Raw genomic sequence first — 22,413 nt, 5'->3', positions numbered from 1 at the left:
CCATCTGGCCACTACCATAAAGGCCTGATTGGTGGAATGCTGTAGAGATGGTTATCCTTCAAGAAGGTTATCCCATCTCCAGAGGAACTCTAGAACTTTGTCAGAGTGACCAAGGGTTCTTGGTCACCTCACTGACCAAGGCCCTTCTCCCCCGATTGCTCAGTTTGGCCAGGAGGCCAGCTCTAGGATGAGTCTTGGTGGTTCCAAACTTCTTCCATTTAAGAATGATGGAGGCCCCTGTATTCTTGGGGACCTTCAATGCTGCAGACATTTTTTGGTACCCTTCCCCAGATATGTGCCTCGGCACTCTATGGACAATTCCTTCGACCTCATGGCTTGGTTTTTGGTCTGACATCTTATATAGACAGGTGTGTGCCTTTCCAGATCATGTCCAATCAATTGAATTTACCACAGCTGGACTCCAATCAAGTTGTAGAAACATCTCAAGGATGATCAATGGAAACGGGATGCACCTGAGCTCAATTTCAAGTCTCATAGCAAAGGGTCTGAATACTTATGTAAATAAGGTATGTTTTTTTTTTTTGTAACACATTTGCAAAAAATTATAAAAACCTCTTTTCACTTTGTCATTATTGGGTATTGTGTGTAGATTGCTGATGAAAATGTTTAACTTAAACCATTTTAGAATAAGGCTGTAATGTAACAATGTAATACAAATGTAGCCTACAGAGGATGAAGATGTACAGTACTAAGCACTATTCTGCATACAATGGGCACAATTTCTCCATCCTCCAACCATGACTTATGCTCCACAGTAAGCATCTGGCACATTGATGTCCAAGTGATAAATAATATCAACATTTAGTTAGAAGACAGGGACTGATGAGTGCTTTTCAGCTACACTAGTGTCAATATTGGGATATTTCTCTCCTGAGAAGCTCATTAATCAATTATGACAATAGCAAAGATGATTATTTTGTGATGTGAGACTGTGGATTGAGTTGTCTATTACCTTGAGACTGTCCAGTGAGTGGGATGATGAAGTTGTGATTCGTTCTACATTGGTGTTTTTAGGAGATGGATAAGTAATAACCCCCTGCACTCACCCTCACAGCTGCGTCTGTCTGAGGCGAGCTCAAAGCCAGGGTCACAGGCACATCGGTAGCTGCCCAGGGTATTCACACAGCGCTGCTCACAACGCCCATTATCAGGCTTACAACACTCGTCCATCTCTACCACCCACAGACGCCGTTGTGATATGCAATTAAGAAGAAGAAAGGAACCATCAGTTCTACTGCACATTGTATAACTACTTCCACTTCCCCCCCTTTGTATGTTCATCAAAGTCGACCTCTTCCAAGTAGACATCGTCGTAATATGCCACGATGAAAGAAGAACGAGAACATTTAGCAAAGCATTCTAGGAAACCATCAATTCTACATCCTTCCCTTTGTATTTTCAGTCCACAGAAATAAAGAGTTCAACATATACTCCATCTCACCCAGAGGTCATGGCATCCCAAAATATTACCCGATCCTGTGTCATCATAAACACTAATCACAGATGGACACTATTCTTGGCATCTGACCTTTGAAAAAGGTGGCAGCAAATCCTGCCTTGTTCACTGATCCATCAGACACAAATTTCATCCAAAGCTGGTTGGAGCTGGTCTTGATGTCGTCTGGTTTGTCATGGCCACAGAAGCGGCCCAGCAGTGGACTGCTCTCTGAGTTCCCATCTCTCACTTCCAGGTAGTCATAAGCACAGCTGTCATGCCTCTCAATCTATGGTAGACATAAGGCAAGGAAGATTGGGGAGGATGTTGACACAGGATGCCCAACTGTCCTACAAATTCACATCTCTGCTATGTCGGTTTTAAATATGATTATTTTGACTATTATTTTGACAGTATCCTCCTGTAAGTGATAAAGAAGAAGTCTCCATCCAGCACGTCCTACATCTCAGTGCCTGGACTATACGATTGGCAGTAAGAGGATGTGCTGGATGGGCTGCTGTCATCCCAAATTGAATGCCGATTATTCATCCTGCTCAGTAGTGTCTGGGTGTCTCGTACAGGATTGAGTGAAAATTACATTCCACTTCCCTTTCCGTCTCACAGTCTTTACCTCAAATGACTGGAAGGAGAGGCCCACATGGAAATCCTGTGCTACTGTGATCTTCCACACGCACACTTTGTTGGGTCGGTAGTCGTCAGGGTAGTTGGGTGACTGGATCTGGCCATTGTCCCTGTTCACCTCTCCCCCACAGATGGCTGGTGAGAGAGGGAAGCAGAAGGAGGGGGGTATAACTTCCATGAATTCTTCCAACAACAATATCAACTTCACCCTTTTCCCCTTCTTTTGAGATCAAGAGAATATAGTGATAAGCAATAGTTTCTGTGCATAGAGCTTACGTAATTTGAATGTTTCAGAAAACGAAGGCTTTTTTCAGACACTAAAAAAGGGAAAATAATCTTGCTCGATATCTATCTATATATATAGTACCAGTCAAAGCTTGGAAACACCTACTCATTCAAGGGTATTTTTTTTACTATGTTCTACATTGTAGAGTAATAGTGAAGGCATCAAAACTATGAAATAACACATATGGAGTCATGTAGTAACCAAAACAGTGTTAAATAAATCAGAATATAATTTAGATTTTAGATTCTACAAAGTAGAATTTGCCTTGACAGCGTTGCACACTATTGGCATTCTCTCAACCAGATTCACCTGGAATGCTTTACCAACAGTCTTGAAGGAGTTCCCACATATGCTGAGCACTTGTTGGCTGATTTTTCTTCACTTTGCAGTCCAACTCTTTCCAAACCATCTCATTTGGGTTGAGATCGGGTGATAGTGGAGGCCAGATCATCTGATGCCGCACTCCATCACTCTCCATCTTGGTCAAATAGCCCTTACACAGCCTGTAGTTGTGTTTTGGGTCATTCTCCTGTTGAAAAACAAATAATAGTCTCACTAAGCTCAAACCAGATGGGAAGGCGTATCGCTGCAGAATGCTGTGGTAGCCATGCTGGTTAAGTGTGCCTTGATTTCTAAATAAATCACTGACAGTGTCACTCGCAAAGCACACCCACACCATCACACCTCCTCCTCCATGCTTAAAGGTGGGAACCAAACATGCAGAGATCATCTGTTCACCCACTCTTCGTCTCACAAAGAGAACAAAAAAATCGAACATTTGGACATATCGGACCAAAGGACAGATTTCCACCAATCTTATGTCCATTGCTTGTGTTTCTTGGCCCAAGAAAAGCTCTTCTTATTATTGGTGTCCTTTAGTATTGGTTTCTTTGCAGCAATTCAACCATGAAGCCCTGATTCACACAGTCTTCTCTCACCAGTTGATGTTGAGATGTGTCTGTTACTTGAACTCTGTGAAGTATTTATTTGGGCTGCAATTTCTGAGGCTGGTAACTCTAATGAATTTATCCTCTGCAGCAGAGGTAACTCTGAGTCTTCCTTTCCTGTTTGCGGTCCTCATGAGAGCCAGTTTCATCATAGCGCTTGATGGTTTTTGCAACTGCACTTGAAGAAACTTTCAAAGTTCTTGCAATGTTCCACATTGACTGACCTTCATGTCTTAAAGTAATGATGGACTGTCGTTTCTCTTTGCTTATTTGAGCTGTTCTTGCCATAATGTGGACTTGGTCTTTTACCAAATAGAGCTATATTCTGTATACAGTGATTCCTCCTTTAAAAGTTGTGTCATACTGCAGCACACCTTGCGGGCTGCTGCAGCAGTCTGTGGCAAGTTATTTAATTGTCAGCCATTTTTCTGTTAATGCGATTTAGTGCTAGTTTGACCACCAGAGGGCATCTTGGAGAAGCATTTGATAGTCTTCCATATTGGCATTACCAGAGAATGTAAAACCTTTTTTGGAATAACATTGTATATGGGATTGATTTTAAGAAATTTGGCTTAGTTCATTTGATTAATATTATGATGTTTCTATTCCGAGAAAAACAAAAAACAAAACTCTCAGGGTTTCCATTGGAATGGAAAATATGGAGCTGAACAATGTGAAGGTCAAGAGTAGGCTACAGCATAAGAGGATTAGAGGATTCTAAATGTTTTGCCTTCATTAGACAACTTTGTTCCAATATTTCTGTAAATCAGTGATATTTATTCCCATAGTAATTCGTTATACTTTTACATTTGGATAATAAAGCATTTAAAGCATTTTGAAGATATAATCCACCTGCATTTGTTTATTAGGCAACTGTGCAGTCTGACAAGTAAACATAGCCTACAATACATAATGTAATAAACATGGGAAAGTGCCTAATTCCTTACATAAGGGAGAGCAGGCCATGTCTGTATTAGAGAATGAGGGCACGCGGGAGACTGGGATTCAATTCCCCGATGGGGAGGAAGGAGTAGGCTGTCCTTGTAAAAAATAATTTGTTCTTAACTGATATCATATGTGTTATTTCATAGTTGTGATGTCTTCACTATTATTCTACAATGTAGAAAATAGTAAAAAATAAAGAAAAACCCTGGAATGAGTAGGTGTGTCAACTTTTGACTGGTACTTCCTTAATTAATTTGATTAGTATTATGGTGTTTCTATTCCCAAGAAAAACAAAAAACCCTCTAGGTTTCCGTTAGGATGGAACGGAAAATATGGTGCTGTACAACATAATGGTCAGTAGTACAGTGCTGAGCTATTTAGCTAAAGAATCACTGTGTCGTGCGGGCAGGGCACGCGGAGGACCGGGGTTCAATTCCCCGATGGGGAGGAAGGAGTAGGCTGTCCTTTGTTCTTAACTGGCTTGACTAATTAAATAAAGGTTACACTAAGAGCATAACATCTCTTTAATTTTCTAATTTCAGTCTAACCATTACCCAAACGGAGATTAAGTGAAAATAAAAATCTCATTGATTTATCAAGACCAGTCCCCATGCTTGTCTCAGAGCAGTGCGAAACGGTGCTAAAATATGTGTAGGCTTTTGCTTCAAATCCTATTGCTTCTAACTTCAATATGCTCTTTAAATAAATAAGACCTACACCACTTTTAACAGCACATTACTCAACACTAATGAGACTCATTTAGCCTATGGTAGGTCTACAGTATATCTAAAAAAAAAAATGCATTTTAAGGATTGGAGGATTCTAAATGAATATCTAAGGGGCTTTTATATAATACAAAATTAATTTATAATAATAACATTCGCTTTGTTTAAAAAGTAATGATATTTTGGAGATTTCGTTTTCATTTAACCTAGAGTGAGTGAGAAAAAGGCCATTCTTGAACATGGGGTGAGACATTCTCACCAATTTGTAAATAAAGCCAGTTTGTTATTTAGAAAGGTTTCCCCGGAAATAAATCAAACTTGATTATTTAGCAGACATCACTTGCTTATATTTAGTCAACACATATATCTTAAGAATATCATTGAACATTTTAGTTTCTCCAAGCTTGTCTCAGAGCAGCGCAAAACGATGCTGACATAGACGTCCACAGCGGGAAGGCTATATATACCGATATTTATAGATTATTTTGTTTTTAAAAACGATAGTGAGTATTGTAATCTGAATTAAAGTCAAAATAATGTTTATAAAAGGCCAAAATATAGCCCTGCTAATAGCCATAATGTCACTGTACAACGTGACCGTGTGTTTGAAATAGTATTTTCCAGTAAGAAACCATTTGTTTACCTTCATTAGACAACGTTGTTCCAATATTTCTGTAATTCAGTGATATTTATTCCCATAGTAATTTGTTATGGATCCATAACTAAATAAACATCAGCATTTTGAAAGTATTTTTATCATTATTTTATTAACAAAAGCACAAAGATGATGATGAAGAAATACATTACTGTATAGTACAGTGCCTTGCGAAAGTATTCGGCCCCCTTGAACTTTGCGACCTTTTGCCACATTTCAGGCTTCAAACAAAGATATAAAACTGTATTTTTTTGTGATGAATCAACAACAAGTCGGACACATTCATGAAGTGGAACGACATTTATTGGATATTTCAAACTTTTTTAACAAATCAAAAACTGAAAAACTGGGCGTGCAAAATTATTCAGCCCCTTTACTTTCAGTGCAGCAAACTCTCTCCAGAAGTTCAGTGAGGATCTCTGAATGATCCAATGTTGACCTAAATGACTAATGATGATAAATACAATCCACCTGTGTGTAATCAAGTCTCCGTATAAATGCACCTGCACTGTGATAGTCTCAGAGGTCCGTTAAAAGCGCAGAGAGCATCATGAAGAACAAGGAACACACCAGGCAGGTCCGAGATACTGTTGTGAAGAAGTTTAAAGCCGGATTTGGATACAAAAAGATTTCCCAAGCTTTAAACATCCCAAGGAGCAATGTGCAAGCGATAATATTGAAATGGAAGGAGTATCAGACCACTGCAAATCTACCAAGACCTGGCCGTCCCTCTAAACTTTCAGCTCATACAAGGAGAAGACTGATCAGAGATGCAGCCAAGAGGCCCATGATCACTCTGGATGAACTGCAGAGATCTACAGCTGAGGTGGGAGACTCTGTCCATAGGACAACAATCAGTCGTATATTGCACAAATCTGGCCTTTATTGAAGAGTGGCAAGAAGAAAGCCATTTCTTAAAGATATCCATAAAAAGTGTCGTTTAAAGTTTGCCACAAGCCACCTGGGAGACACACCAAACATGTGGAAGAAGGTGCTCTGGTCAGATGAAACCAAAATTGAACTTTTTGGCAACAATGCAAAACGTTATGTTTGGCGTAAAAGCAGCACAGCTGAACACACCATCCCCACTGTCAAACATGGTGGTGGCAGCATCATGGTTTGGGCCTGCTTTTCTTCAGCAGGGACATGGAAGATGGTTAAAATTGATGGGAAGATGGACGGAGCCAAATACAGGACCATTCTGGAAGAAACCCTGATGGAGTCTGCAAAAGACCTGAGACTAGGACGGAGATTTGTCTTCCAACAAGACAATGACCCAAAACATAAAGCAAAATCTACAATGGAATGGTTCAAAAATAAACATATCCAGGTGTTAGAATGGCCAAGTCAAAGTCCAGACCTGAATCCAAACGAGAATCTGTGGAAAGAACTGAAAACTGCTGTTCACAAATGCTCTCCATCCAACATCACTAAGCTCGAGCTGTTTTGCAAGGAGGAATGGGAAAAAATGTCAGTCTCTCGATGTGCAAAACTGATAGAGACATACACCAAGCGACTTACAGCTGTAATCGCAGCAAAAGGTGGCGCTACAAAGTATTAACTTAAGGGGGCTGAATAATTTTGCACGCCCAGTTTTTCAGTTTTTGATTTGTTAAAAAAGTTTGAAATATCCAATAAATGTCGTTCCACTTCATGAATGTGTCCCACTTGTTGTTGATTCATCACAAAAAAATACAGTTTTATATCTTTATGTTTGAAGCCTGAAATGTGTCAAAAGGTCGCAAAGTTCAAGGGGGGCGAATACTTTCGCAAAGCACTGTATATGCCTTTACATTTGGATAATAAAGCATATTGCATATAAGCATATTGAAGATATAAGCCACCTGCATTTGTTTATTAGGCTACTGTGCAGTCTGACAAGTAAACATAGCCTACATTACATACTGTAGTAAACATGGGAAAGTGCCTAATTCCTAATTCATAAGGGAGAGTAGGCCATGTCCAGACTTTCTCGTGACCTCAAGTACTCATTCCTCTGACAAACAAAGAACTTTGAGTCATGCAGGCCCAGGCATGGATCAAGCAAGCCGAGTCCCAAGCATCCGCTCAAACTCCATGTGTTGGGGGCAATTTCTTGCCAGGGATGAGGCCCATATTAGATTTTTTATGGTAAGTTTGGCTATTTACAAAGCAAAAGGTACATAAAATATTGTAGCCTCCACCTCACAGACTGTTATGTGTTCTTCAATAATTCACTCTTGCCTCCTTTTTCAGGTATCATGGCTCGAGATTTCGTTGAGGAAGAAATCATCAAGAGATATGCTGGACCCTAAGTCAGAGAGGTTTTTCTCGAACCACATCGTTTCTTTCAAGGTAGGATTATAGCAATATTTTGTTACGTTTAGGCCTATTTACATGTATATTTCTATTATTGTACCTAATGTTGACTGTTAGGCTGAATGTATTTTTTTCTTCTCCAAATGCAGACGGCATAAACTGGGTCAAGACGTCAGCAGACCTTTATGTAGTAAAATAAAGGTTAAATAAAAAAGGAATAAATAAAAGACCTACAACACCTACGGTAGGCCCACAGTATATCCAAAAATATTTTTTTCAGCTCTACATGTAGGTCTCCTGATTTAAACCCGATCAAACTTGTTTGGCATCAACTGAACACATGTCGGCTCGGCAGAGTTATGGATGATAACTCTGCCAAGCCGACAAGCAAAGATGAACTAGTCTTGGCCATCAAGATGTTTTTGCAAGAGAAATTGACGATACAACAATAAAATGTAGTTTAAATAAACACCTGCATTTGAATGTATTTTTTCTCGTTATTTTATTAACGAAAGCATAAAGATGTTGATGAAGAAATACTGTACTGCTGTTTTAAGATAGAAATGTAACACTTTAGAGTACTTAAGCATCCAATACATTGCAAGTTGAGGGATTTTCACTACAATAGCCGGGCTATTAAAAAGTATATTGTTCTGCTAATAGGAAACATTTGTATGATGGGCTACACCTGCTACAATACTACAGTAGACTTGTGGAAAACAAGTGTTTGACAACCTGTTTTCAAAATGCCAAAACACAGCATCTTGTTTACAACTTGTTTACATTCTTTATTGTAACCACAATGTCACAAATCATTTATATCTACCTTTCCAATAACTTTGAGTTCGGGATTTACAAATGTGAGCTTTTCATTAACAGTTACATTGTTTTAGTTTGAACGTGCAGACTTTTTTTCTTTAAATGATTGTTTTATGTAGGATGCTACATTTTTGACCAGTTGCAATAGTAAGTAGGCCTAATAAAAAAAGCCTCATAACTGGCTGAGGTAGGCTAAGTTATTTTATATAGGTCTTGGCTCCAAAGAACTAGACTCCAAATAAGCCCTCTTGTTGTTTGTAAAGTCAAATTAAAATGAAGATTATTGTTGAAATGAATTGCTCGACTGATGTAGGTTTTCTCCATCTGTTGGTGTGCAACACTTGCATAACAAGTTACACGGAACCCAAACCGGCTGCTTGCGTGCGCCATCGTGCGCTATCGTCCATAAATGTATTTTGTCCCCCTACACCAAACGCGATCACGACACGCAGGTTAAAACATCAAAACAAACTCTAAACCAATTGCATTAATTTGGGGACAGGTCGAAAAGTATTAAACATGTATGGCAATTTAGCTAGTTAGCTTGCACTTGCTAGCTAATTTGTCCTATTTAGCTAGCTTGCTGCTGCTAATTTGTCCTGGGATATAAACATTGAGTTGTTATTTTACCTGACATGCACAAGGTCCTCTACTCCCACAATTAATCCACACATAAAACGGCCAACCAAATAGTTTCTAGTCATCTCTCCTCCTTCAAGGCTTTATCATCATTGAACTTTTATGGTGATCGCATCTACACTTTCATAGTATTACCACGACAACCGGCAAAACAGTTTGTCTTTCAATCACCCACGTGGATATAACCAATTAGGAGAATGCACGTGGGTTTCTGCTTCTATAAACCAATGAGGAGATGGGAGAGGCAGGACTTCCAGCACGATCTGCGTCCAAAATAGAAAGGAGTTCTATTTTAGCCCTTGGCATCGCAGACGCTCGTTGGCACAACAATTGAATAACATGGATTTTTACAATTATTTTGCAATGCTCGCGCAAGCGACGTGTCCGGTTCACCTGCTATTGATTGTGCTGTGGTTGCCGCCGGTTGTTTTTAAATTTTATTTAACTAGGCAAGTCAGGTAAGAACAAATTCTTATTTACAATCACGGCCTACCCCAGTTTACCCTGGGCCAATTGTACAATGCCCTATGGCACTCCCAATCACGGTCGGATGTGATGCAGCCTTTATTCGAACCAGGGACTGTAGTAATGCCTCTTGCACTGAGATGCAGTGCCTTAGACCGCTGCGCCACTCGGGAGCCATGACCAATATATACAGTCGTGGCCAAAGGTTTTGAGAATTACACAAATATTAATTTTCACAGTCTGCTGCCTCAGTTTGTATGATGGCAATTTGCATATACTCCAGAGTGTTATGAAGAGTGATCAGATGAATTGCAAAGTCCCTCTTTGCCATGCAAATTAACTGAATCCCCCAAAAAACATTTCCACTGCATTTCAGCCCCGCCACAAAAGGACCAGCTGACATCATGTCAGTGATTCTCTCGTTAACACAGGTGTGAGTGTTGACGAGGACATGGCTGGAGATCACTCTGTCATGCTGATTGAGTTCAAATAACAGACTGGAAGCTTCAAAAGGAGGGTGATGCTTGGAATCATTGTTCTTCCTCTGTCAACCACGGTTGCCTACAAGGAAATACGTGCCATCATCATTGCTTTGCACAAAAAAGGGCCTCACAGGCAAGGATATTGCTGCCAGTAAGATTGCACCTAAATCAACCATTTATCAGATCATCAAGAACTTCAAGGAGAGCAGTTCAATTGTTGTGAAGAAGGCTTCAGGGCACCCAAGAAAGTCCAGAAAGTGCCAGGATCGTCTCCTAATGTTGATTCAGCTGCGGTATCGGGGCACCACCATTACAGAGCTTGCTCAGGAATGGCAGCAGGCAGGTGTGAGTGCATCTGCGTGCACAGTGAGGCGAATACTTTTGGAGGATGGCCTGTTGTCAAGAAGGGCAGCAAAGAAGCCACTCTCCGGGAAAAACATCAGGGACAGACTGGTATTCTGCAAAAGGTACAGGGATTGGACTGCTGAGGACTGGAGTAAAGTCATTTTCTCTGATGAATCCCCTTTCCGATTGTTTTGGGCATCCGGAAAAAAGCTTGTCCGGAGAAGACAAGCTGAGCGCTACCATCAGTCCTGTGTCCTGCCAACAGTAAAGCATCCTGAGACCATTCATGTGTGGGTTTGCTTCTCAGCCAAGGGAGTGGGCTCAATCACAATTTTGCCTAAGAACACAGCCATGAATAAAGAATGGTACCAACATATCCTCCGAGAGCAACTTGTCCCAACCATCCAAGAACAGTTTGGTGACGAACAATGCCTTTTCCAGCATGATAGAGCACCTCGCCATAAGGCAAAAGTGATAACTAAGTGGCTCGGGGAACAAAACATCGATATTTTGGGTCCATGGCCAGGAAACTCCCCAGACCTTAATCCCATTGAGAACTTGTGGTCAATCTTTGAGAGGCGGGTGGACAAACAAAAACCCACAAATTCTGACTAACTCCAAGCATTGATTATGCAAGATTGGACTGCCATCAGTCAGGATGTGTCCCAGAAGTTAATTGACAGCATGCCAGGGCGGATTGCAGAGGTCTTGAAAAAGAAGGGTCAACACTGCAAATATTGACTCTTTGCATCAACTTCATGTAATGGTCATGTAATTGTCAATAAATTCCTTTGACACTTATGGAATGCTTGTAATTATACTTCACTATTCCATAGTAACATCTGACAAAAATATCTAAAGACGCAAACTTTGTTGAAATTAAAAAGTATCTATATCCACAGTAAAACGAGTCCTATATCGACATAACCTGAAAGGCCTATCAGCAAAGAAGAAGCCACTGTTCCAAAACAGTCATAAAAAAAACAGACTACAGTTTGCAACTACACATGGGGACAAAGATTGTACTTTTTGGAGAAATATCCTCTGGTCTGATGAAATAAAAATAGAACTGTTTGGCAATAATGACCCTCGTTATGGAGGAAACATTGGGAAGCTTGCAAGCTGAAGAACACCATCCCAACCGTGAAGCACGGGGGTGGCAGCATCATGTTGTGGGGGTGCTTTGCTGCAGGAGGGACTGGTGCACTTCGCAAAATAGATGGCATCATGATGTAGGAAAATTATGTGGATATATTGAAGCAACATCTCAAGTCATCAGTCAGGAAGTTAAAGCTTGGTCGCAAATGGGTCTTCCAAATGGACAATGACCCCAAGCATACTTCCAAAGTTGTGGCAAAATGGCTTAAGGACAACAAAGTCAAGGTATTGGAGTGGCCATCACAAAGCCCTGACCTCAATCCTATAGAAAATGTGTGGGCAGAACTGAAAAAGTGTGCGTGAGCAAGGAGGCCTACAAACCTGACTCAGTTACACCAGCTCTGTCAGGAGGAATGGGCCAAAATTCACCCAACTTATTGTGGGAAGCTTGTGGAAGGCTACCCAAAATGTTTGACCCAAGTTAAACAATTTAAAGGCAATGCTACCAAATACTAATTGGGTGTATGTAAACTTCTGACCCACTGGGAATGTGATGAAAGAAACACAAGCTGAAATAAATAATTCTCTCTACTATTATTCTGACATTTCACATCCTTAAAATAAAGTGGTGATCCTAACTGACCTAAGACAGGGAATTTTTACTAGGATTAAATGTCAGGAATTGTGAAAAACTGAGTTGAAATGTATTTGGCTTAGGTGTATGTAAACTTCCGACTTCAACTGTATATATATATATTTTTTTTTTTTCAGAACATTAACTGTGTGTATGTAGATGTGGAAACAAAGGATTTGTTGCAAGTTGGGGAGGGGATTATTTCTTATTTTCAATGACGGCCTAGGAACAGTGGGTTAACTGCCTGTTCAGGGGCAGAACGGCAGATTTGTACCTTGTCAGCTCAGCGATTTGAACTTGCAACCTTCCAGTTACTATTTTATTTTATTTATTTATTTATTTCACCTATATTTAACCAGGTAGGCAAGTTGAGAACAAGTTCTCATTTACAATTGCGACCTGGCCAAGATAAAGCAAAGCAGTTCGACACATACAACGACACAGAGTTACACATGGAGTAAAACAAACATACAGTCAATAATACAGTATAAACAAGTCTATATACGATGTGAGCAAACTAGTCCAACGCTCTAACCACTAGGCTACCCTGCCGCCCCAAAATTCTTTAGTAGAGATTGAATAGTTTTTGTTCAGCTAATAGCCCATCCTAGAAATGTTGTTAGTATAATTCACAGCCTGCTACGCTTGCGAAAAACAAATAATAATACTTTTCCACTTGTTAAAGATTCCAATTGATAAAGTGTTTCTAGCCACAAATCGGCCCCAACCCCAATTAATAAATTTGGGCACAATCGAAAGCGTGCTGGACTTCGGGCTAGAATGTTGAGGATTCGAAACCTGCTTCCTGCTTGTTTCATTCCATTATTATGCCGGTCTCAGAGCAAATAGCCTCGATTGTTACTCCCATCTCATTCCTCGCCTTCTTCCACGCGTCATTCTCCGCCTGAGTGGCTCGCTTGTGGGCGTTCGGTTGGGTGTCAAGAATTCAGCATAGCAAGTTTGTTTGAAGGTCTGGTTATTCACAGGCAAATAGTAGTATGCTCTAAACCGCTCTAGGAAGTGTAGTGTACTGTTTTTTTTTCTTCTGTATATATGAATTACAAATCAGCCTTTACTTAAATCATGTTTCTAGTATATTGCATAGTTACAATGTGTAATCATTGATGTCCCAGGAGTGGCAGTGGTAAACACCGTTGAAGTGTATAATTGTAATACATACATACATGCAGACACAGCATCATTCAAAAAATGAAGTTTGATACACCTTGTTTTGGATATAACTGTCAAAATACTTGCTAAATAGCAATTTTCACAAATTAACTTTATGACAAAAAAAAATATGCAAAATCGTTTGTTTCTACATTAACATATTCCTCTCAATTGTACATTCTTTGCTTGACTCGTTATAATTACTTACATTTGCTTCCACCGTAATGTTTTTGTCAAACACCTTTGCTGATGAAAGTCACCAGTAACGGGTGGCATAACGTCAAATTCATCATTGGAACCACTCAATATGATTGGTCATATAAAAACCTTGGGACCCAAATGCATAATGAGTGCTCTAACTCCCCCCTGCCGTGGTGTGGAGCAATGAAGCTGTGACGCTGGGTATCTCAAAGTCCCGCGGTGTAAGCTCGCAACTTTTAAAAGGAGGAACCACTGTACCACCCCTACCTTGTCACAACACAACTGAATGGCTCAAACGCATTAGGAAGGAAATAAATTCCACAAATTAACTTTTAACATGGCATACCTGTTAATTGAAATGCATTCCAGGTAACTGCCCCATGAAGCTGGTTGAGAGAATGCAAAGCTGTCATCCAGGCAAAGGGTGGCTACTTTGAAGAATCTCAACTATATAACACTTTTTTGGTTACTACGTGATTCCATGTGTTATTTCATAGTGTTGATGTCTTCACTATTAATCTACAATGTAGAAAATAGTAAAAATAAAGAAAAACCCTTGAACGAGTAGATGTGACCAAACTTTTGACTGGTACTGTATATAAACAAAATATAAACAATATGGACTATGGTCAAACGGCTGATGTTACCTTCATACACGGCTGAGAAGCCCTTGCCCACCCAGTTGCTGCTGCTCCTGAACTCTATCCATAGCCGACTATCCGTGGAAACGATAGGGCCAGGTAGACTGTCCCCACAGTAACGGCCTGATGCAAAAGATAAAACAAAAACACCACAACAACTCCAGGGTAATGACTAATAACAACACTGAGATAGGCAGCTCCTGGGCTGAGATTCATTACAATCTGAGTTAGATCCACCTTATTGTGCGATTTACATTTAAAGGTCATTTCCGATTGTGCCGACATGTGCAAAGTTTACTGTGAATGCGGTCTCTGTGAATGAGGGAACACTGTCTAAGGTACATAGCTGAAAAGGGGCGATTGGGTTGAATCCGAGGCATAGTTTATCACTATTACACAGACAGCTGGCGATGTCTGATCTTTATCCATCAGTCTATTATTCTGAACATATTGTACATTCCAACCATTCTAACATTTTTCTGCTCTAGGATTTAAAAATCTCAGGTGAACATTAACTTGATTGGATGTTTTCTGAGAGTTATTGGCAGATGTAGATAGCAGACCTCTCTGGAGAGTTCTCTATGGATAGGTTCAACTCTAAATATTTTTCCAAGTAAAGACCTTTCAGAGGGGCTTTTCTCCCGAACCCGTCTCGAACCTCCACATGGTCATACCAGCACAAGTGACTCCTGTAGAGGTCCATGGCAGTAATGTTCAGAATGATCTGTGTGTGAGCGAGAGACAGGCAGACAGACAGACAGACAGACACAGACACGCAGACAGACAGACAGAAATTAAGATAGGGAGAGATAAAAGAAAGGTATCATGACATTGGCCTGGGGGATAGGTTTATGACAGTCATAAATTCCTCTTTCCCCCTTTTTCCTCTCTCTACTCTCTATATTTTTTGTAAACTTGGTTAACATAGAGATTCTGGGAACATCAGTAGGTGGGGGGGAAATGAACTATATTCTGGTAATCCGAACAATTGAACATATGCGGTGGTACTTAATGAATATGATGTCAGTTTGGTTGTCATCTGAGACATTCTCATCAATGATGAGATGACATAAACTCTACAGTGGAAAGTCTACACATCAGAGTTATCAGATTCACATGGAATTGTTGTTCAATTTAAAATGTTTGAATATGAAATTATTTGTGACGGGATGAAATGTGATTTTAGCTTCTAAAATGTGAGATGTGGGTTTTCATAAGTTAGGGCTGCTCACTCAGTGGCCCGCCCATGTGAAGAGACAGAGGTTGTAAACTATGAAACACACCCCTTTTCTCCCTTCCTATATAAGCCCTTGACGACAAGATAACTTCCTGTTCCGAGGATGTGAGGACGACGGTCCGATGTCAGAATGGTTCAGATAATAACTACACAACGAAGCCAACATCAGCATGAGCTTTGGTTGCGAATGGTATGAACTTTGAACTCTTATTCACAACAGAAGTCATACCTCCTAGCCGTTGAGTTAGCGACCGCAGCTGCAAACGCAGGTTAGGAAGGAACAGACAGAGTATCACATCTACCACACAACGACGTTACTACAACGTATGCAATTGACTACCAGAGACATTCTTCAAAGGACTCGGTTTGGCAACACAGTCTTCCATCTACCACCAACCTACTGAAGCGCAGCTCAGAGTAAATATTTATTGCATTTTCCTTTTCCAAATGGGCGGTAATTTAGAATGCATAAGATACTGTATTTACGATAGCACAGCTTTTTTCCTTTGTTCCTCAGTCTCCCGCTCTTTCACTCAACCCAGACCCTTTTCCTTTGTGTAACAAGGTGTCATATCTGTTCCGCCCGCTAGGGCCGTTTTCCTTTATGACGTAATTTGTAATCAAGTTATAATTTAATTATGTGTATGTGTGATTAGTTAGTTATTTAGTAAATACATGATTAAACCCAATTTTGTATTGCTATTCAACTTGTTAGCTAGGGTTCTTGCAGATAACCAAGAATTTACAACTTTCAGATTATGAGACTGAAGTAAGATGACGATTGATATTGACTGCTATTGATGTAAAACATTACTAGGTCTTTAACAGTTTATTTGGAAGATAACAGCTCTATAAATATTATTTTGTGTTGCCCGACTCTCTAGTTAATTACATGTACATGATTAGCTCAATCAGGTGATATTAATTACGGAGAAAATATTTTATAGAATAGCATGTCATATCACTTAATCCGGCATAGCCAAAGACACGACAAGGGAAAGAGTAGAGTTTGTTAAGGGTAGCACATAAAGGTAAGAGGAAATCAACCATTTCTTCTCAAGTGATCGAGAGAGCAGCAGAATTAAATTCAGGTTGAGTTGTCAGGCAATGTAGCCAATGCACCTCACTTGACTCAAACCAGAACTATCCTCCCCTTTGTTATAGGATACCGTATATATTTTGTCAAGTGAACTGATTAGGGGTTGCAAAGTTTACCAGTAAACTACCAGAATTTTGGTATCTTTCAAGAGTTTATGTAATCTATCACAATATCTCTAATGGCCCTTTTGGGTACATCAGTTGAGGTGTCTGTAATCATCTCTGGCCCTCTGTGTGGCTTTATCACGTAAAATATATAAAATAATTAAATACGATAATTAAAAAAAATGTAAGAGAATGACAATGCTGTAAAACATTGTCCTAAATACAAACCAGCAATTTTGTGAAAATCATTGGTGTTTAATATGATGGTTTCAGCATGAAATATAATTTTATTTTTAATTTACACATTTTTATTTATTTTACTATGTCAATGTGTTGGTGTCAAACTGGTGTCGGTTGTGAAAAAAGTCAATAGATGGAAGAGTTGCAGAGATAATTGAAAATAATGCCATTGTTGATTAAATGCTTTTTTCATTAATTAGGCTATTTTCTTTTCAACCATATGGTCTATCTACTAGAAACTCATGGACAAAATGTGATTCCTTTCAGGAAACTAGGTGTATGGCAGCATTTGAACGTAAACATACATTTTTTTTTTAATCAAAATGTGTTTTTTTTTGCCAGAAATACCTTATTAAACGTGAACTTCATGTGCCTTAATAACAAACTTGTATTCCAGCCATAAATTCAAATAAAATCGTTAAATTAAGAGTTTAGATTGTTTAGCCACGGAAAAAGACAGGAACATTCATGCTAGCCATAGATTTACTGAGATAATGAATGGGCTGGACATGCCGGGAGATGTTTGGATTGGTCTGCCATTTAGCATGCTTCCGTCTAAAATGTGAGCTGTTCAGTCCTTTCTACCACACCGTTTTTGAAAGATATAACATTAGCCATCGAGAAATAAAAAAGTTTTGCTACTTTTGTCAACAACATTGAAGCCCTGAATTTAGCAGGCGTTATCGACAGATCAGTTGGAAAATGTGATGGGCTACTTTCTGCACATGCCACATGGTAAAATGATTCAAGTCTGCCGTAAGAGTCTAGCTACATTTTCAGATATAAGTTTCTAAATTTTGTCAATAAGTCATTTTTATTGCAAGTTAAAGCATACTGTTAGTTAGCTAGCAAACATTAGCTTGCTGGCTCAATAGCTAACGTTACATGTATGATCTGTGTAGTAATATTACTCAAATCAGAAAACTCCATTCCATTGCTAGTTATAGCTTAATATCAGCTATCTAATATGCAGATTCATACTACAGCTATGACAATGTTTATATAGGTAGCAGTATGCGTTGGGATTATGCCAGTTCTTGTTTAGCTACATGTCTAAACAAAAGACTCCATTTCGGCCGGATTATTACATGACCCATCAAATTAGCCAGGTATTTTTAACTGGACACTTTCTGTTTTTGATATTGCTGCTATGCAAGTACCCATTTCACTGTACCATTTACACCTTCTGTACTGTATCATGTGCATGTGACAAAGAAACTTCGATATGATGTGAACCCTTAAAAAGATGGGTGGGGTTAAGGCTTAAGAGGGTATGAATGATGTTGAATAGGTGTAGACAAAAAAAGAGTTCTCCAGTAGGTGTACCAAAATATTCAAGGCCATTTTCTCAAAAGTGGGGTTACAAGTTGATCAACTTTCAAAGCAGAATTACCTTTCCATTGTTCCTCAACTGCAGTGTATGATATACTATTTTCCAACTCTGAGTCTCTACTTCTTTCCAACACAATTTCTAATTTTGCTACATAAGACCGAATCGAGGTGGTCGGACACATACAGTGCATTCGGAAAGTATTCAGTCCCCTTGACTTTTTCCACTTTTTGTTACGATACAACTTAATTCTAAAATGTATTAAATAAATAAAAATCCTCAATATACACACATCCTCTTTCCATTGATCATCCTTGAGATGTTTCTACAGCTTGATTGGAGTCCACCTGTGGTATATTCAATTGATTCGAGATGATTTCGAAAGGCACACACCTATCTACCTAAGAAAAAATGAAAAAAATTGAAAAAAAGTACATCACAATTATTTATTTTACGGGGAACTAATGCTGAGTTAAGGCTCCCAGGGTTGCAAGGACAAATCAGATACAAATTCAATTAGCACTGAGGAGCGAAGTAAACGGTGTCGAGGCCTTTGGGCCCAACAAGTAGCAGGATTATTTGAAGCATCCCCTGAAGCCCCCTCCTGCTGTTCAAAGACCATTCACTGGCATTTTCTGCTTCCAGAAATAAAAGCTTCTCCCAAGTGGGTGTGACACCTGCTCCCGTTGCCTGCTGCACTGCTGCTTGGATTCCACCTGGGGATCTGTTCACCGTCTGCCCTGGCCTGTCTCCCCCTGTCTGGTACAGGTACCCCCACCACACTCATCCCTTTCTCCCGAGCTTTCGCTCGCCTCCAGCACTCACGCACTGTTGGGGTGAGTAACTCTGAACTTACAATGGCTAGTCCCAAATCGTTATATATTTTATTTTTTTATTGTGCATTCTGCCTCATGACTCCTGCATACTTTGTTGACTACAAACTTTCTTTACTCAACCATGGGACAGACTATGTTTGTTCCCACACTCGGGACTTTGACTCTCTAATGGTTACACAGACTTTTGGCTTCCCATCCTATTCTAACCACCTCTCACTGGCTTTGTATTCATGTTACCTGATGAAATTGCTGTACAATATGATCTTGTTGCCATCTGATGCACATTCAGAAGTCATAAATCAACACTGCAGAGCTCTCCACGTCCTCTAACATGCCTTGATTGTATTACTGTTGATGATATCTGGAAATGTGTATGTACACCTTGGCCCATCTACTGTAGCTAACCCCAATTCTGACTTGTGTTCTGATTTCTGCTTCACTGATTTCTGCTCTCATAAAAGCTTTGGTTTTCTGCACGTTAACACAAGAAGCTTATTACCTAAAATGGATTAACTGAAAGTGTGGGTTCACAGCTCCAATCCAGATGCGTTGGTCATTACTGAGACGTGGTAAAGGAAGAGTGTTTTCGGCAAGACAGATCTTCCGAAGGTGGAGGGAGTGGTAATGTTTACCAAGGATCACCTTCAGTACTTGGTTGTCGCCACCAGGTGACTTTCAAATAGCTCTTTGTTGACTGTCGCTGGGTGCTATTGTCCTCTATCAACACCGGCTTGTACCCTACCTGCCCTAAGCTCTCTCCTGGCCCCTTACACTAAGTCTGAATTTGTCCTGCTTGGTGACCTAAACTGGGACATGCTTAAACCACCTGACCAAGTCCTAAAGCAATGGGGCTCCTTAAATCTTTCTTAGATTATTACCAATCTCCCACAAGGTATGACTCCAAACACCCAGAAAAGGCTACTCTCCTTGATGCTATCCTCACAAATAATCCTGATAGGTATCATTGTGGTGTTTTCTGTAATGACCTTAGTGATCACTGTTTTACAGCCTGTGTTCGTAATGGCTGCTCAGTGAAACGACCTGTCCTAATTTGTCATAGACGCTTGCTAAAAAACTTTCATGAGCAAGCCTTCCTTCATGACCTGGCCTCTGTAAATTGGTACAGAATGAGCTTGATCTGTTGAAGATGCTTGGACCTTATTTTTTAATATTTTCAGTGGTATTGTTAACAAGCACGCCGACATAAAGAAAATTAGAATTAAAAACAGGTTCAGCCCCTGGTTCAACCGTGATCTTGCAGATTTACTCCACCTCAAGAATAGCACTTGGCGAAAGGCTCTGCACACGAATACCGTGCTTCTTCACCTGCATTGCTTGCTGTTTGGGGTTTTAGGCTGGGTTTCTGTACAGCACTTTGAGATATCAGCTGATGTACGAAGGGCTATATAAAATAAATTTGATTGATTGATACTCAGTCTGACTGGCTATCATTCAGGCAAATGAGAAGTAAGTGCACTCAAGCTATCCGGAAGGTCAAAGTTAGTTACTTTAAGGAGCAGTTCTCTCTCTGTGGGTCTAACCCCAAGAAGTTCTAGAAAACGGTTAAAGACCTGGAGAATAAATCCTCCTCACAGCTGCTGACAAGAAGCACATGGCTGAGCTCTTTAATCACCACTTCATTAAGTCAGGATGCCTCCTTGCCTGTCCAACATTTCCTAATCTCCCACCCCTTCTAATGTGACTATCCCCGATGCTTCTCCCTCTTTTTCCCCTGCCCCGCTACAAACTTTCTCTCTGCGGGCAGTGACTGAGTCCGAGGTGCTAAAGGAGCTCCTTAAACTTGACCCCCCAAAAACATCTGGGTCAGATGGGCCTATTTCTCTTTTGCCCTGTTTATCAAAAGTGTTGGAAAAACTTGTCAATAATCAACTGACTGGCTTTCTTGATGTCTATAGTATTCTCTCGTGTATGCAGTCTGGTTTCTGTTCAGGTTATGGATGTGTCACTGCAACCTTAAAAGGTCCTCAATGATGTCACCATGTCCTTGATTCTAAGCAATATTGTGCTGCTATTTTTAGTGACTTGGCCAAAGCTTTTGATACGGTAGACCATTCCATTCTTGTGGGCCGGCTAAGGAGTATTGATGTCTCTGAGGGGTCTTTGGGCTGGTTTGCTAACTACCTCTCTCAAAGAGTGCAGTGTATAAAGTCAGAATAGCTGCTGTCTCAGCCACTGTCTGTCACCAAGGGAGTACCCCAAGGCTCGATCCTAGGCCCCACGCTCTTCTCAATTTACATCAACAACATACCTCAGGCAGTAGGAATCTCTCTCATCCATTTATATGGAGAAGATACAGTCTTATACTCAGCTGGCCCCTTCCTGGATTTTATGTTAAATGCTCTACAACAAAGCTTTATCTACCCTTAACCTTGTCCTGAACACCTCAAAAACAAAGGTCATGTGGTTTGGTAAGGAGAATGCTCTTCTCCCCACAGGTGCGATTACTACCTCCTGAGGGTTTAGAGCTTGAGGTAGTTACGTCATACAAGTACTTAGAAGTATGGCTAGACGGTGCACTGTCCCTCTCTCAGCACATATCAAAGCTGCAGTTAAATCTAGACTTGGTTTCCTCTATCGTAATCACTCCTCTTTCACCCCAGCTGACAAAAACTAACCCTGATTCAGATGACCATCCTACTCATGCTAGATTACGGCGACACAATTTATAGATCGGCAGGTAAGGGTACTCCCGAGCGGCTAGATGTTCTTTACCATTCGGCCATCAGATTTGCCACCAATGCTCCTTATAGGACACTTCACTGCACTCTATACTCCTCTGTAAACTGGTCATCTCTGTATACCCGTCGCAAGAGCCACTGGTTGATGCTTATTTATAAAACCCTCTTAGGCCTTACTCCGCCCTATCTGAGATATCTACTGCAGCCCTCATCCTCCACATACAACACCCGTTCTGACAGTCACATTCTGTTAAAGGTCCCCAAAGCATGCACATCCCTGGGTCGCTCCTCTTTTCAGTTCGCTGCAGCTAGCGACTGGAACGAGCTGCAACAAACACTCAAACTGCACAGTTTTCTCAATCTCTTCATTCAAAGACTCAATCATGGACACTCTTACTGACAGTTGTGGCTGCTTTGTGT

The 22,413-nt window shown here is 40.3% G+C and overlaps 1 protein-coding gene across 3 annotated transcripts in view; it reads right to left on the bottom strand.

The window, feature by feature from the left end:
- The window catches only part of LOC110537216 (bone morphogenetic protein 1), a 53,354-nt gene that overhangs the window by 12,936 nt on the left and 18,005 nt on the right, over window positions 1-22,413 (bottom strand). For all 3 annotated transcript variants that reach the window (XM_021623085.2, XM_021623087.2, XM_021623088.2), the window contains 5 exons: window positions 15,070-15,172; window positions 14,455-14,571; window positions 2,088-2,233; window positions 1,550-1,745; window positions 1,068-1,193 (listed from right to left, as the gene is read on the bottom strand). In XM_021623085.2, the coding sequence (XP_021478760.2) occupies window positions 1,068-1,193; window positions 1,550-1,745; window positions 2,088-2,233; window positions 14,455-14,571; window positions 15,070-15,172 (688 nt within the window). The remainder of the gene's footprint in view (window positions 1-1,067; window positions 1,194-1,549; window positions 1,746-2,087; window positions 2,234-14,454; window positions 14,572-15,069; window positions 15,173-22,413) is intronic.

Source organism: Oncorhynchus mykiss, chromosome 12, assembly GCF_013265735.2.
Source record: "Oncorhynchus mykiss isolate Arlee chromosome 12, USDA_OmykA_1.1, whole genome shotgun sequence".
NCBI classification, from domain to species: Eukaryota; Metazoa; Chordata; class Actinopteri; order Salmoniformes; family Salmonidae; genus Oncorhynchus; species Oncorhynchus mykiss.
This window is presented reverse-complemented; position numbering and strand designations above follow the sequence as displayed.